The 15,536-nt window shown below is 39.6% G+C and overlaps 1 protein-coding gene across 2 annotated transcripts in view; it reads right to left on the reverse strand.

Moving 5' to 3' along the window:
• Nucleotides 1-15,536, reverse strand: part of LRIG1 (leucine rich repeats and immunoglobulin like domains 1) — a 244,611-nt gene that overhangs the window by 15,910 nt on the left and 213,165 nt on the right. The window contains exons 15-16 of one of the 2 annotated variants that reach the window (XM_085624766.1): nucleotides 9,113-9,550; nucleotides 993-1,124 (exon numbers count right to left, since the gene is read on the reverse strand). In XM_085624766.1, the coding sequence (XP_085480892.1) occupies nucleotides 993-1,124; nucleotides 9,113-9,550 (570 nt within the window). The remainder of the gene's footprint in view (nucleotides 1-992; nucleotides 1,125-9,112; nucleotides 9,551-15,536) is intronic. The other variant, XM_085624767.1, reaches the window with a different exon arrangement.

The following is a 15,536-nucleotide window of genomic DNA, read 5'->3' on the forward strand; positions in this document are numbered from 1 at the left end:
CGCTCTCTTGCTTGGCCCATATCTTGAGCCACAAGGCCAAGGCGTCGAAACGCCAGGTCGTCAGAGAGAAAAGGCATCCCCAGTTCTTGCAGGACGGAAAAAGCTCTTCGCAGGAATGCGCCACAGAGCACCTAGCGTGATATGGCCCCATATCTCGCTCTCATAAATAACCTTTGAGTCAATTTCCCACTGCCACCAAGAAAAAGCCTTCGAGACCTCTGGATGAACCCTATGGCAGAAGGTTCCTGTATAAATGATGGCATCATAGATTAACATATTTACCCTACCTGGAAACTTTGTAAAGTAACAAACACTCCAACATGACAGAAGGGTTGAAAAGGGGGCTATGCCTGCCAACTATGTATACAAGCTTGCATCAGATATGGCTGGGGTTATGTACTCTCTTTGGGTCCAAAGAAAAAGACTGAACCAAAACAGCACCATATAATGTGCTTCCTCTAGCAAGAGCTGATCACTATTTCTGAACCACCTTTCTATGCAGACCAATATTTGCAAAAGAGGACATAATCCTCAAGTGGCTTGCTGGCAAATCGAGTAAAGTACCGTCAAGACGATTCATAAAAGGAAGACAAAACAGTCATATTTTGACGTCGGATACTACAGTCATTTGTAAAGTTAGTGTGATAGTTTAGAAAGTGGAAGAGAAACCACCTGTACGATTATACAAAAAATAAATAACTCTGGAATAAATACACTGGTTTATGCTTGAAGGTCCTTTGAATAAAGTGATCTTGGTTCCCCTATTAAATGGTAAAAAGCCTACATTGTAACTCCTTCAAGCAAAGGCTCATGGGAAAGGATGAATAAGAACTGTAAGCATTCAAAGAATATCTGGCTTTGGTGATTTCCTGATGGGACGATCAAAGCGAAAATTAAGTTTAGGTTTCTAGCTGCCACAGAAAACAATCCATGTACTTCAGAATGTACCTTCAAAGGGTGCATGATTTTAAAAATAATGAGTGCATTCATACCATAACTTTTTATATGCTCACTGGAATGGTAGCCATTGGTATTTTCAACCCTAATGCTCCCTTCCTGTATGTCAGAGAGGGTACCTTGGGAAGACAGGTAACTTGGGACATCAGGAGGCACAACTGTTTCATCTGCAAAACAAGACACACAACAGTAAACACACGGATGACCACTCAGCAGCTATACTGTTATTTTGGAATTTAGAAATTATCATTTTCTTAAAGATCATTCAAGACAAGACAAGACACTGGGTCAAACACTCCCTAAAGTTTACCAACAGAGCCCTATATTCTGCATGTTAATTCACATCACAAACATGCACCTGGCAAAACAAATGTAAGTTAGATTTGTGTGTGGAAGTTAGCCAAGTGATCTTCTGGGGTCTATTTACCAAACTATTGTAGACCCGCCTTGCAAAGCACCAGCTCTGCGAATAAAGCTGCACAACATTTCAATGAGACAACACACAGCAACACTGTATCTTTAACCAAATTCTACAAACCAACTGAAATATGCTAGAGAACTTCCATCAAACACACGGTACGCACTTAACACAATATTAATATTAAGAGATAAATAGTAAATGAGGTTCTTTTGCACGGTTTTTTATGTGTAGTATCTATTAAACAAAAAATGATTTGACTATGTGTGTACTACAACAGTCATAAGATCTCCGGATCGGTCTAAAGACCCAACTGGACTTTAGGAGAAGTAAATGCCCTAATCACCAAACCCAATTTTCCTATAGGATGCTCTGTGACAGAATACAAACTCAATGTATTTTAGGATTCCATTCAGAATCCCTTTTCAGAAAATAAATCTGAATTGTCATTCTGGGGGCTCCATAAGATTTTGAGGCACCTCTATAGGAAATGTATAGGGAGGACCTTCCTAGACCAAACCAGACTGCACATGTTGGAAAACAATGCAGCTACCTTAGAGGCAGAAACCAGCCAGGATATCTCATTGAGTTAAACTGGCTTGAAGTTTCCTGCAACAAACCAATCCCAACGGCTTTGTCTGAATGTGAGGCATGCTGTCTTTCCAGAGGAGATGGCCATGTAAAATTACCAATTTCTGATGGTCTACAAGTAGAATAAAAGTTGGGTAAAGGTCACGAGGCGACTCTTGAATTAGAAACCAATAAATCAAATGGCGAGGGGGCTTTCACATAGTCAGGACTGACGTTTAGTAGGCTCTAAAGCAGCTGTGTGAAAACTGAATGGAACAGAACAGAGGCCTTTTTCAGTAGGCTGAAAAGGAGAAAACGTCATCCTTACAGCTGTCTGGAAAAGTAGTAATGGTTTGAATACTAATAAATGTAATAGTTAGTTACTATATGTTGATGTCAGTTTTAGCTTCATTAGTTAACATTCTCTTCGGCACAGACTTTGATGGACAATTGAACCTTGAAAAATACAATAGTAGTATTTCTGAGTAGAGGTCAAACAGAACAGTCTAACAAATTTTAAGTGCTCATTCTCTGCCAAAATGTTTTCTAGCACAATAGCAACGTTTATTTTACCAAACTTTATGGTACTCCTTTTATTGCCCCTGGAAGGATGAAATACAAAATGAAGCCAAAGGGATTTGCTCTTGATAACTACTTGGTTAAACATGAGACCCCCTGAAGTGGATTAGTAGAAGGTCTAAAAAATAATTGTCAGGAAATACTAAAGATAATATCTGCTTCTTTTGGGAGTCAGCAAAGATGTATGAGCACAGATGAGATTTCAGAGGTGGCAGAAGAAGTAAAAAAAAAAATGTTCATATAATTATTAATAAGAACAAGAATAATAGGACGTGTATACATTTTCACCCTGTGCTTAAAATGAAATGCACTTTAGTACCAGAGTTGGTCAGTCAATACTTTTTTGGCAAAGCATTTTTTCTTTCTATTCTTTATGCTTCTTTATCTTTAAGACACTTTTGTGCATCTAACTAATTCTTCAGGTTACAGTTATTCAAAGCCAATAGGACTTTTCCTTTGCCCCAATAAGAATCCTATTTTTCTGTGCATGCGTTAATACTAAAAGTCTTTCTATAACTTTTCTAACTTTAAATGTGAAAATATTATTGTAAGTATATGCCACCATGTTTGGCTGGCAACACTGTTCTCTACTTTTAAATGCTTAATTAAAAAAACTATTATACCCATAACACCAGCTTGTCAAGGCCAGACCTATTGGTATTGTCAGTGCTTTTTTAATCTTGGAAGGGTTAAAAGCTGGAGAGAACCTGCTGAGTTTCTAATCTGTAACTTTCAAGTAACACAGAGATCTCTGCAATGGGTCAATTAGTCCACTTGAGCTGCATTACCACCTTACAGGTATCTTACAAGTTGCATCATCTTCAATGCCAAAATAACATTTCTGTTGTGGTTTGCGACAAGGCCTTCCCACATCCAATATACGGTTAGATAGATAACTGCCCGAGTAGTATACATTGGAATCCCATTTTTTAAAAAGATGTTTTTTTGGCTGTGTATTTAAATGCAAACAAGCCAAAATCTACATGTGGCCAGAAGGATTTATTTGTACTCGGGGGCTAAAACAACTAAATGAGGTGCACTGGACAATTAATTTCCTCACAGTTGAACACCCACCTTATTTAGGTTTGCCAACTACGTTAACGCACTCTACGCCGGAATAAACACAAACCTCACCCGCAAGCTACCGAACATCCAGAACGCCGCTGCAAGACTGGTCCCTAACCTGCCAAGACAATGCCACATCTCCACTGGCTCCCCATCGAGACTAGTGTCACCTTCAAGATACTCACCCACGCATACAAGGCCCTACACGACACCGGACCAGCACCCCTGAACAGCAGACTCAAATCCCACGCACCCCAAAGGACCCTACGATCAACCCCGCTCTCCTACGCCGTGGTCCCCGCACCAGAAAATCCAGGTCGGAAGGCCGCTCCTTCTCCTTGCTCGTGGCAAAGGCCTGGAACGACTTTCTGCTCCACCTCAGACATTGCTTCCTATCTTCACAAGAAACCTCAAAACCTGGCTCTTCGACAGACCCCCTCCTTGATGGACTGGAACCTGCATCCCCCCCCACCCCTAGCGCCTTGAGACAGTCACGGTTGAGTAGTAGCGCTTAACAAAAGCCTGATTGATTGATTGATTGATGTCTAGCAAACATTCCAGTCAGAAGGCCTTCCTCTGATGAACTAAGATAAGCCACCATGACATTGGTAACAGCAAATTACATTTCATTAAAGAGGGGTACCACGGGGCTTTGGCCACACCAGATGCTATTACCAAATCCCTGGCAAACAAGTTAATGAAAATGATACAGGTTTGTAGATTTCAGTACTGTGTGCCTACATAAAACTGCACTGGTGTTAATATGATTCAAAGCTAGACATCACACCCTTCATGGAAGAATATAAGTAAGGCAGCTTACTACATTGGCTTGTTTCTTTGGGTCTCACAACATGTAACGGTGCACTACAAATTATACCTGGAAGTTGTCACGCATTTGATGCTGACAACAAAATCATTACAACCAAACAAAAAAAAACAGAAACAGAACAGGGTGAGCAAAAGAGTATTTTCAGATAGTGTAAAGTCATTCAGACAATCTCACGGCATTTTCACTCCAAGCAAGTGGACTTCTTTGCAGAAATGCACAAAGAGCTCTATGAATGGCCTAGATTTATCTTTATTCAGCACTGTATTGGTCTTTAAAGCTATAAAAGTGAGTGATTCACCTGCATGTCCTCCTTCACCTCAGTCACTTCTTTGTTGTGATAAAGCTTTACTGAAGAGACTGAGCACTTAATAGAGGATACACATTCATGTTATTAAAAGTAAATGGCAATAACTTATACAAGAACAATCCCAATCTATTCAAAGTAGACATTCATCCTCGGAGTGATGTCCTTTCCGAATCTACGAGAACAATACTCAGCACCACGTATGCATGGACACACTCTCTATTAAGTCACGCTCTCCATTAAGTCATACCTCTTTCTAAAATCCTTAATTCCATCTAGAACAGGAGGAACAAAATGAGCTGTATCTAACAATAAACTGAGATAGAAAGTATCCGCATTGCAGTCACCCCCGCCCAAAAGATCTCTCCCATGCTTTCCCATCCTGAACATCCGCCAGTCCCACATCTAAAGCCTCACCAATGCTGAATACTTATCTCTTCCTGCTCATGCTCTCAGCTTCTTCAGCTACCCACTTTATCCAAACATCCATCCTCAGCCGAAACTCCATCTAACACTGATAATGGCCTTCCAGCCAACTTTGTCCTGCACCAAAGAATTTGTTCTTGGACACCCAAAAGTAATACCAGTCTAGCTTCATATATAGGGCAGCACAGACAGCTACTCTACTGATACTCAATGGTGCTCTGCATATTCTGGTGGTGCTTTCTGTTTCTTTTTAAATCGCAGCAGCCTACTGAATAATCATGGGTTTTATTGGCAGACCCCTCTGGGTTAATAAAAACAGATTATTCCAGGTATGTCACTCTTCCACTGACCTTTGGAGTGCAACCACTGGTACGGATAGTACCACACGACAATACTATAACACTCTTCAAATGTTGAGGAGTAGGAAAAACACCTATTCTCCATCAAAGCTTTAATGGGCTCCTTCACCTTCAGACTGAATCCTTCGAAAGCAACATTTTCTACAAAAATAGCATTCACATGCTCCATCCTGACTTACTAATGGTTCTCTGAATTTTCCCTAAAGTTGTTTCTCCTCTAAAAATCTAAGGAGATCAATGTTGCCAAACACTTCACTACATTTCTCAAATAGACTAAACTGCCTCCTTACTCAACCACCTAAAGATATAATCGAAAACCTTTATTCCCAACCAACAATTCAGATTCCCAGTTGTGATGATGGTTGTAGCGCAGATTGATAATGACATTCTGAAAGGTGTAGGTAAAAGTTGGTACCGTTGATTAACACTTTTCTCACGTCAAGTGTCTAGCTGTACATGGGGACCAACAAGACTAGCCACATCACTCCTTTCTGGATCGAACATCACCGACTTCCAATGAAGGCTTGCTCTACTTTAACATTTGTGGTATCATTTGCTACTTTCCACAAAAGCAAATTCACCATTGCTGCCAAGTGCCAAACTACCACACATATGACCTACCTAAATCTGTAAATTCAGGGTCAAGAAGACTCTTAACAAACATTTATGTTCGATCCTTGAATAAATCCTGTGTTATGTGAAGCCCTCGCGACTCATCTCATCTATGTCTCTGCTTCATACCCCTGACACCTCCCTTCACAGACCTGCAAAAGAACTTTCCCTTCCTAGCGTACACTGTGAATATTTCTGTACTCAACCACTCTGCTGTTCTGTGTGGGGAGTCATGCTCTAGAAATACTTTCAGAATACATGTAACTCAATTAGTTAATACAGAAAATAAACTTTTCTCTGCACTGACTCCCTGAAACAGGGAGGTGTTAATACAAGTTGGTTATACAAAATGAAAAAGCCAACAACAATACGGCCCACTGTGCTCTACTAGATTGCTTATAAATCCATTTCTCCCAAGGCTCTTTCTCTAATCAAACACACTTTTCTATTTACTCCACGCCACCTTTTAAGATGGAGTTGATTGTGGGCTTTCGACTCATTGTCTACGGTGCAGCGCTTTGGAAGTCTCCTCAGCATCATAATAAAACAACATCCAGGCAAACCGGTCTGTATAATATGATATATATTACCCAGTTCTGTCCCTCTTGAATTCTGTCTCTGTAATTATCTTGAGGCTAATGCAAAAAGACTACATCTTATCATCAACTAACAAGAACAAATGAAAATAAAAAAAATGTGGGAAATACTCTGCTGGATATGAGAAAAGGTGAGTATCATTGGTCCCATGTGGAGGTAGTACAATATCAGCGGTCAAGATTGTTATATTAATAACACAATTGTAGTAATACAGGTACTTTTTTTAGTAATGAAAGAAAATAAAGACACTAACAACCTTTTTTTTTATCCTCCAAGTCCTAATTAGGGAGCCATGAACAGACATTTTGATGGCCAAGTTCTTAATACTGAGTCACAGATTAAGAAATGGATTATTTTCATTGAACCACACTCAAAAACATGGAAAATCCACACACTCCTAAATTTTAAATGCAGTAGGTGCCAATGTGGCCATGCAAAAAGTGGCACTTCAGATTGCAATGAACAGCCACAAACTCTTAGGTGTGTTAGAAGTCATGATCAATTTGCAGGTAGCCTTTCAATCTGGAAAACGAAGTAAAGCCACTCCCTCCAACATCTGTGGCTGTGGGGGAACACAACAACTACAAGTGCAAAAGAGCATTTGGACGTCAGTTGCTCAAGCAGATTTTTCCCACCTAGTAGAAATTGTGCATGCGCTAAATTTCGTACCTAGGAGTACTCTTGGAACTTTATCACTGTTGTAGATGTCCAGATTTACTACTCAGATGGTTTGTGAATCCCATTAAAGTTTAAAATCTACTAAAGTATCGACATAAACCTGTAAGACTGGATGTCTCGCCTAAGTGTCTATTTCAACATAAATATGCGATATGTGAACCCTCAAGTTTTGTGGTTCATATTTCCAGAACATTGGAAGGCATAGCAAATAAGAGGCAATCCAATGTATCTGCAGCTAAAACAGCAGTATTTACAAACAGAGAATGTCCAAAGGTAGCCGAAATAGGAGTTCATGCAAAACTGAAGATTTCGCAACATTTGTCTTCGGCATCTCTAGTTCGAAAAAATGAATAAAAAAAAATAGAGCAGGAGGTTTGTTTTGTACACATCAATACACTTTATGTTTAATGATTCCTGCTTCTCCCTAAAGTTACTGAGTCTACCAGTGGATTCGTTTTGTCTATGTGTCTTATTAAACACACCACACTGGTGAACCGCAAAAAATGTAGCTCTCCTTCAAATGACCCCCATCCTGGCCTTCTAAGAAGTCAGATACTGAGCTCTTTATCAGCCCTGAAATAGGTAAACATCCAGCCTAACTCAACACAGTCCATATTCCACCCAGCAGCTGGAAAAAACGCTTAAAGCTTTTTAATTCTAATCTTAATTCAAACTTTGTTCTCCCATCAGCATTAAAATTAATTCCATGAAAACAGAGTTCAAGGTAACACTCAGCATGCAAACATTTTGTCTTCAGCACTGGTGATTTCTTTCTTCCCAGAACCAATCCCGGAAAAAAATTAATTCTGTTCAAGGAAATTCTCTTTGCCATCATAAATAGGTGCTTTTATTATATCTAGTATTTGCAACTTGAATTCACTGAAACATGTTGGTCTTTCATCCAAATTTCTTTTAAGAGAAAATGTAGTAAAGCGTTTAATTCTACAGAGGCTGGAAATAGGCCAATAGGAGTCTAATTTCAACACCTAAGTCACCACGCCTCAGGGCACTTCGTTCACTTCCCGCATCCCACGAATTGATTTTACAGCACTCTGCATCATACTTCACGCTTACTATAGTCGTGGCATGAATTCTGAGGGGCAAGCCAACAAGCTACAAGCCAGAGGGAGATATTTGCATTTCTACTTCCAAATTTCAGTTTTTCTGACTCGAGTATTCTGCAGAGTTCTACTTTGCTTCTGGTTAAAACAACCACCAAAAAGTTCAATTTCAGAGATCCCCTGCTTTCTATTCCCAAAATGGCATAGCAGCATTTGTGGCAAACACTGTATAGGGAATTTCTAGCTTAAACAATACTGCAAAGATGTGCTAGAAGTGATGAATGTGAGGTTCAGACATTTTATATAACCCTAAGAAAGCAGGAAAAAACAATATGTCACCAGTTATATTTTAAGAGAAGGTACAAACTAATTGTTGGATTTTTAAACAGATAGTCACATCCTTGATGAAGACGTTACAGTTAGCACTAATCATCTGAAATATTGCCGGGCTCAATCTCTTTCCAAAGTAAATTCCTATGTTAAAGTACACTAAAATTATGAAGGAGGCTAGAAACTGCTTTGACCGCTCTGTATGGTTTAACATAAAATACCTCAAATAGTTCATAAAAGGTGTAATAACACAGTAGTCTGATCAGCATTGTGACATTGTTGCAAACGATATCTTGATATAGCAAATTGATTTAAAAAAAAGTGTACCTGTGTTAGTAACGCTGTACTCTTCTCTCTTCTTCCTGGTTTGATAGATAATGCACACCCACACCAGAGATGTCAGGACAATGCTACACACCACAGCAATGGTAATTATTCCAATCGTCATGGTTCCTTCCATTGTGCCTTGTTCCGCAACACAGCCGGCTACTTTCGTCACTGTGAGGCGACTATGGGCACGTTCGGTCCCCAGCGTATTGGACATCACGCATGTGTACTTGCCTTGGTCTTCCAGTGCCACATTTCTGATGATCAGCAGTTGGTTGCCAGGGGTGTAATGGTGCCGCTCTGTAACAACCAAGGCTTCATCACCTTTTAGCCATGTAATGCGAGGCGGAGGACTTCCACTAGCCTTGCACTGAAGAGCGACAGTTGCACCAACAGAGACGGTGCGATCTTCCAACGGGTATAACAAATAAGGAGTATCTATAAGAAAATGTAAAAAAAAAAAAACATTAAAAATGAAAGCTAAAGAAAAATGTGAACTACAATTCCTAGGAAAGAAACCTTTTTGTGCAGTGAGTATATCTAAGAGATTGCTTCCCCCTTAGATGGGAGAGAGTGGGGGAGAGGGGCTGGGGGAATCAATATATATATATATATATACTGAGAAAGAAGCGATAAACTCACAAAACTTTAACGTTAAAAAGTTCACCAAGAACTGTCAGGAATCAAACAAACTCAAACTATTCAACATCAGATTATAATGCAACAAAACGTTGCGCAGGGATTGTCTTGACAAAACGCAAAGTATTAGCAGACAAAATTATTTCACAATTTGTGGCTAATGTTTCTGCTCATTTATATCAATTGCATAATGAGTGTCCAACCTGATTCATGCAATTTCTAATTCTAGAAATAACGAAGACTTTATATATGTATGTCTCAAACTAATTTGCTATTTATTATGGTTGTTCCGTGTGTGGAGGGAGTAGTAGGACATTAGAGCAGCTGCCTTGAAAGGGTAACAAGGCCCCCTCCCTTACTTCAACAGTGGTAATGAGTAGCATAATATCTTGGAGAATCTGAATGTTTACTTGAAACAGAACCAGAGCACAAGAGGTTAAATCTGAGCAGTGATATAACATCTAATTAAATATGACTAGTGAGTATGGGCCAGGTTATTTACATCTGGGAAGTAATGGACTCCGTAAAGCATTACTCAATAATTTATGTATGTTAGGTCGTACTATGAAACTTGTATTCTAGTAATAATTGTACATTTTAGAATTGTTTGTCCAATTATGGGCCACTTCTATGTTGACATGCAAACTACAATTATAATCTCAATCCCTCACTCCATAAGAACGTGTGTGTGTGTGTATATATATATATATATATATATATATATATATATATATATATATATATATATTCCACAACGCAGGTTCTCACATTCGCAGAACCTCTCCAACAGAGCGCACTTCTGAGCCATACACAATGTCCAAGCTTAAATTTCAATTGATTCCGCCGTTTCTGCACAAAAGTTAAAAAACGCGTTTCGGCGTTGTCGCCTTCGTCAGTGTCAACTTGACATTTCAAATTATGTGTTTAAATAAAGATGTGCTTTACAATTCATAAACATTGAAAGTGACTCGTGAATCCAAAAATAAATAAAGAGAGTTCATTCATGCGGCGGCCATTTTGTAAAGGTCTGACTTACGAAATTTTGTTAAGCCAAATTCATATTGCTAAATCATTTCACTAAATTAATGAGTTTTGAGATAGGGTTTTTTGCCTTTTTCCCTGGTATAAGATAAAGGGATTTTTTCCCTGCATGAAGTGCAAAGCATGTAAAAACAGCCATAAGGTAAAAGATTATCTTATACCAGGGAAAAAGGCAAAAACCCCTATCTCAAAACTCTTGAACTGCAACTCACACTATACGGTCTATTGTTTAGTGTGCCCCTGTGGGAAACCGTATGTGGGAAGCACTATTCATCCCACTAAAAAAAAGAGTCCTGGACCATCTTAGGGCGATAAATAACAGGGATCATAACTATCCTGTTGTGCGTCATTTCGAGATGGAACACGACAGCAACAGTAATCTTCTCACATTCTTCTGCTTGGATCAGGTTGTCAAATCTGAGAGGGGAGGAGATCATGTGAGAAAATTACGCACACTGGAATCTAAGTATATTATTAAGTTGCAAACCAAAATGCCTAGAGGGCTTAACAATGAAGAAGAAATGTGGGTCCACATAGGCTAAATTCGCTCTTGAGTAAGAGATACGGGGTGGCATTAATTTACTATCGCCTCATAGTGATAAGGGCTGCTGATCTAATTAGATCAAAACTGTAGATTTGAGGGATGACTTTTTCTTGGTATTTAAATTGTTTACAGTACATAGATGAGCACATTTAGGGCAGTAGATTCAACTAAAAAATACTTACAATTGAATGTCCATAAAATGAAAGCAGGCAAATAAGCGAGGCTGCGCAGTCTGCCCATAAAGGGCGTAATAACGGTATGGCGGCTTTGAATAGGTCAGAAACTCTGGGGATTGTAGTGCGGAACATGAAATGAATTTCCGCGCCAGATGGCTTCCCTAAGATTAAAGGTTGAAGCTTAATTCCCGGTTGAAGTGATTGAATTAAATTACATGTCATTTATATTACAATGTAAATATGAAAAACTGTTAATTGTGACAGAGGGAATCATTAATTTAGTGAAATGATTTAGCAATATGAATTTGGCTTAACAAAATTTCGTAAGTCAGACCTTTACAATATGGCCGCCGCATGAATGAACTCTTTATTTATTTTTGGATTCACAAGTCACTTTCTATGTTTATGAATTGTATAGCACAGCTTTATTTAAACACAATTTGAAATGTCAAGTTGACACTGACTAAGGCGGCATTGCCGAAACGCGTTTGTTAGCTTTTGTGCAGAAACAACGGAATAAATTGAAATTTAAGCTTGGACATCGTGTATGGCTCAGAAGTGCGCTCTGTTGGAGAGGTTCTGCGAATGTGAGAATCTGCGTTGTGGAATAGAACGCGCACTCCACCGTGCGCTGAGCAAGCACCCGTGGCGTTGAGGGGCAACGGCTGGTGGACCTGTGTTTTGGAAATATATATATATATATATATATATATATATATATATATATATATATATATATATTTATTCTACTAACTACATCTATCTCTCGCTAACTACATGCTACAAATGTTTATATATATATATTTATTTATATACACACGTATATATATATTTATCGCTATCTATAGCTATCTCTAGCTAGCTATCTCTATCTATCCATCTCTATCTCTCCATCTCTCTATCTATATAGGTTACTTACCTTGTAAACATCTATCAGTAGTGGGTAGTGCTTAGGCTCCACATGCTATGCACACTCCTGCCATCTAGTTTTGAGCCTGGAATTTACAACTTGTTTTTCCTCTAAAATTTCTTTGTTGCCAAAGAGACGTCGAGACTCCTCCTCTTCGAGTGAATGTGCATACTTAACGGCTCCATTATTAGGTTGTTTATCTTTTCCCACCCTATGGCAAGTGAAAATGGAGCTAGAGAAGATATATATAAGATTAAGTTCTAGATGTGGAAGGGTAAACTTATATGTACATATTTGGCTATAGCATATTCATATATGATATCTGACACCAAAGAATGCCTGCCAGGGTGGCGGGAGGGTGCATGTGAATCTGCAATACTACACATTACGAATATATGCTTACAAGATAAGTAGCATTGTCCATTTGTAACATGCTTTGGCATCAGATACACATGTTATGTATAGACTGTAATGCAGTTTCCTTACTGCGGAGGCTTTAGGCATCAGTTGGTGCAGATGTCTGGAATAAAGTTAACACTGTTTGATCAACCAGAGCTTGTTGTCTTGCTTGGGCATCCACCTTTATTTCTAATAGAATGAGCTTGTGGAATTGAAGGTAGCATACGTTTAACTTTAATGTAACATATCTGTATGCATCTTACTATCCATCGTGCAATTTCTGCTTTTAAATTTGCGTTTCCCTTTCAAGGGTTAGAGAAAGCAAAAAATATCTGCTGTGTTTTCCTAAAAGGTTTAGTCTTATCAATGTAATACAGCACTGCTCTTTAAACATCAAGTGTGTGTCAGGTGCTCTTTCTGCAACTCTCTCTGGTATAGGAAAGAACACAGGGGTGTCTAGTGTCGAATGTAAGTGAAAAGGAGATATGCCTTTGGGAAGAAACTTTGATTTCATCCATAGTCGTACCTTGTTTTTGAAAAACTGAAAATTCTGTTCTTCTATTGTGAGGGCATGTAATTCACTAATCTTCTCGATGCGATGGGTACCAAGAAAGCAACATTTCATGACAGTAACTGAAGGCGACAGGAATGCAAAGCTTCAAAAGTATGGAAAAGTCTTGTAAGGACCACATTCAAAGTCCATGCTGGGACTAGGGGGTGCTAATGGAGGGATTATTTTTTTAAGCCCTTCGATGAAAGTTTTAATGAACGGTACACAAAAAAGGGATTGGTACTTCAAATCTGAAGGTATGCTGCAATTGCAGCAAGGGGAGCCTAATGGAAGTGTACGCTTGCCTTGATTTTTGTCGGTGTAGCAAATAGCATACTAATGGTTGTACCGTAGGTGCACAAGGATTTGTGTGTCATGCCATACAGCAATGGACAAATTCATTCTATTTAACTGTATAGCAGGCTCTAGTTGTTGACGCAGTGCCTCTGGAAGAATGTCCATACACTTTGGAGGCAGGTGCAAGTATCTGAATTGTATGACTTTAAGAGCCAAATTGCGAGGTTCAGTTGTTTGGGTTATCTGATTTTTTCACCGCTCTGAATGAGAAAATCTGGTATTTTGGGAAGCTTCTCATGAGGTACTAGAGACAGGCCAAGCAGTGTCGTGTATCAGGGTTCTCTGACCCAAGTGGGAGCTCCTAAGATCATCGTGAGAGGAACCGGTCTGAGTTACTTTACAAAAAAAGGAAAGAGAGGGAGAAAAGAGTGGGAGAGGTGGAAAAGCGTAGGCAGATATCCCTGACCAATCCATCAACAGTGCATTGTTCTTGGACTGAGGGTGCTAATGCCTGGAGGCGAAGCTTTGTCATTTTGAGTTTTCGGCGGTGGCCAATAGATCTACGTCCAATGTGCCGCAGTAAAAGAAGCAGCGTTGTAGGAGTCGAGTGGAGTTCCTTCTCATGGACTTGCTGCTGCGTTCTGCTGAACATGTCTGTGACTGAACTGTCCACTCCGGGGAAATATTCAGCAAAATGAGCCCAATACTAAATCTTCTGCGCCAAGTGAAACAACTGTATTGAATGGCTGCCCCCTTGCTTTTGTTTGTAATAAATTGCCATCATGTTGTCTGTTCGGAGAAGAAAAACCTTCTGAGTTACAGCTTTTAATGCTAATTAGATCGCTACAAGTTCTAGTATGTTGAGGTTTAGTGTTTGTTATTGTTCGGTTCATGCACCCTAGACCGTTGTATCCTCCATATGCATTCCACATCCTAAGAGTGATGAATCTGTGGTAATTGCCACTTGCGGTATCGGGTCCACATAGGTTTGCTCTTGAGTAGATTGGCTGTATTCCACCATTGCAGCGACAGATGGACAGTGGGTGAAATCAACAATAGATCCTCTAATTTGCCTTTCACTTGTGACCACTGAAATGCTAGACACTCTTCTAGGGGACGCATATGAAGTCTGGAGTGCGGGACAATTGCTATACAAGATGCCATCGGGCTCAAAACATGCATCACTACTGGCAGGCAACAATGTGTCTGAAAAAGAGTCAGTTGGTTCTGGAGATTTAGAATCTTCTGGTCTGTGAGATTTGCTTTGGCTGTAACAGAGTTTAGGGTCACTCTCAGATGTGTGTATCTGGAGAGGCTGTAAGTGGGATTTTGTTGAACTGATCGTGAAAACCAATTTGTGTAGCAAGTTGATGGCAGTCTGGGTATCTTGCAGGCATTTCTTTCTGCTAGAACTCTTTATCAGCCATTCACCTAGGTATAAGAAGACTTGAATGTTGTGTCTTCTAAAATGAGCTGCTACAACTGCCAGACATTTGGTGAAGACTCTTGATGCTCTCATAAACCCCAAAGGGCAGCACCTTGAACTGGTAGTGATGTCCACTTACAAGGAGTCTCAGGTACCCATGATGTGCTGGGAGAATGGGAATGTGAAAATAAGAGTCCTTCAAGTCACCTTCCTGAAGCAAAGGGATCACATTCTGCAGTGTTAACATATAGAAGTATTCCAATGTTATGTATTGATTGAGAGGCCAGAGATTCAGTGTTGGTCTTAGTGTGCTGTCCTACTTGGGTATCAAGAAATATAGGCAATACACACCTCTTCCAATCTTTTGGAACTAGCTCTATTAACGTTTTTCAACAGCAGAGATTTCACCTCCTCTGAGAAGGTGGAGATGTTGAGTGTCTGT

The sequence above is a fragment of the Triturus cristatus genome, chromosome 9, assembly GCF_964204655.1.
Source record: "Triturus cristatus chromosome 9, aTriCri1.1, whole genome shotgun sequence".
Taxonomy (NCBI): Eukaryota; Metazoa; Chordata; class Amphibia; order Caudata; family Salamandridae; genus Triturus; species Triturus cristatus.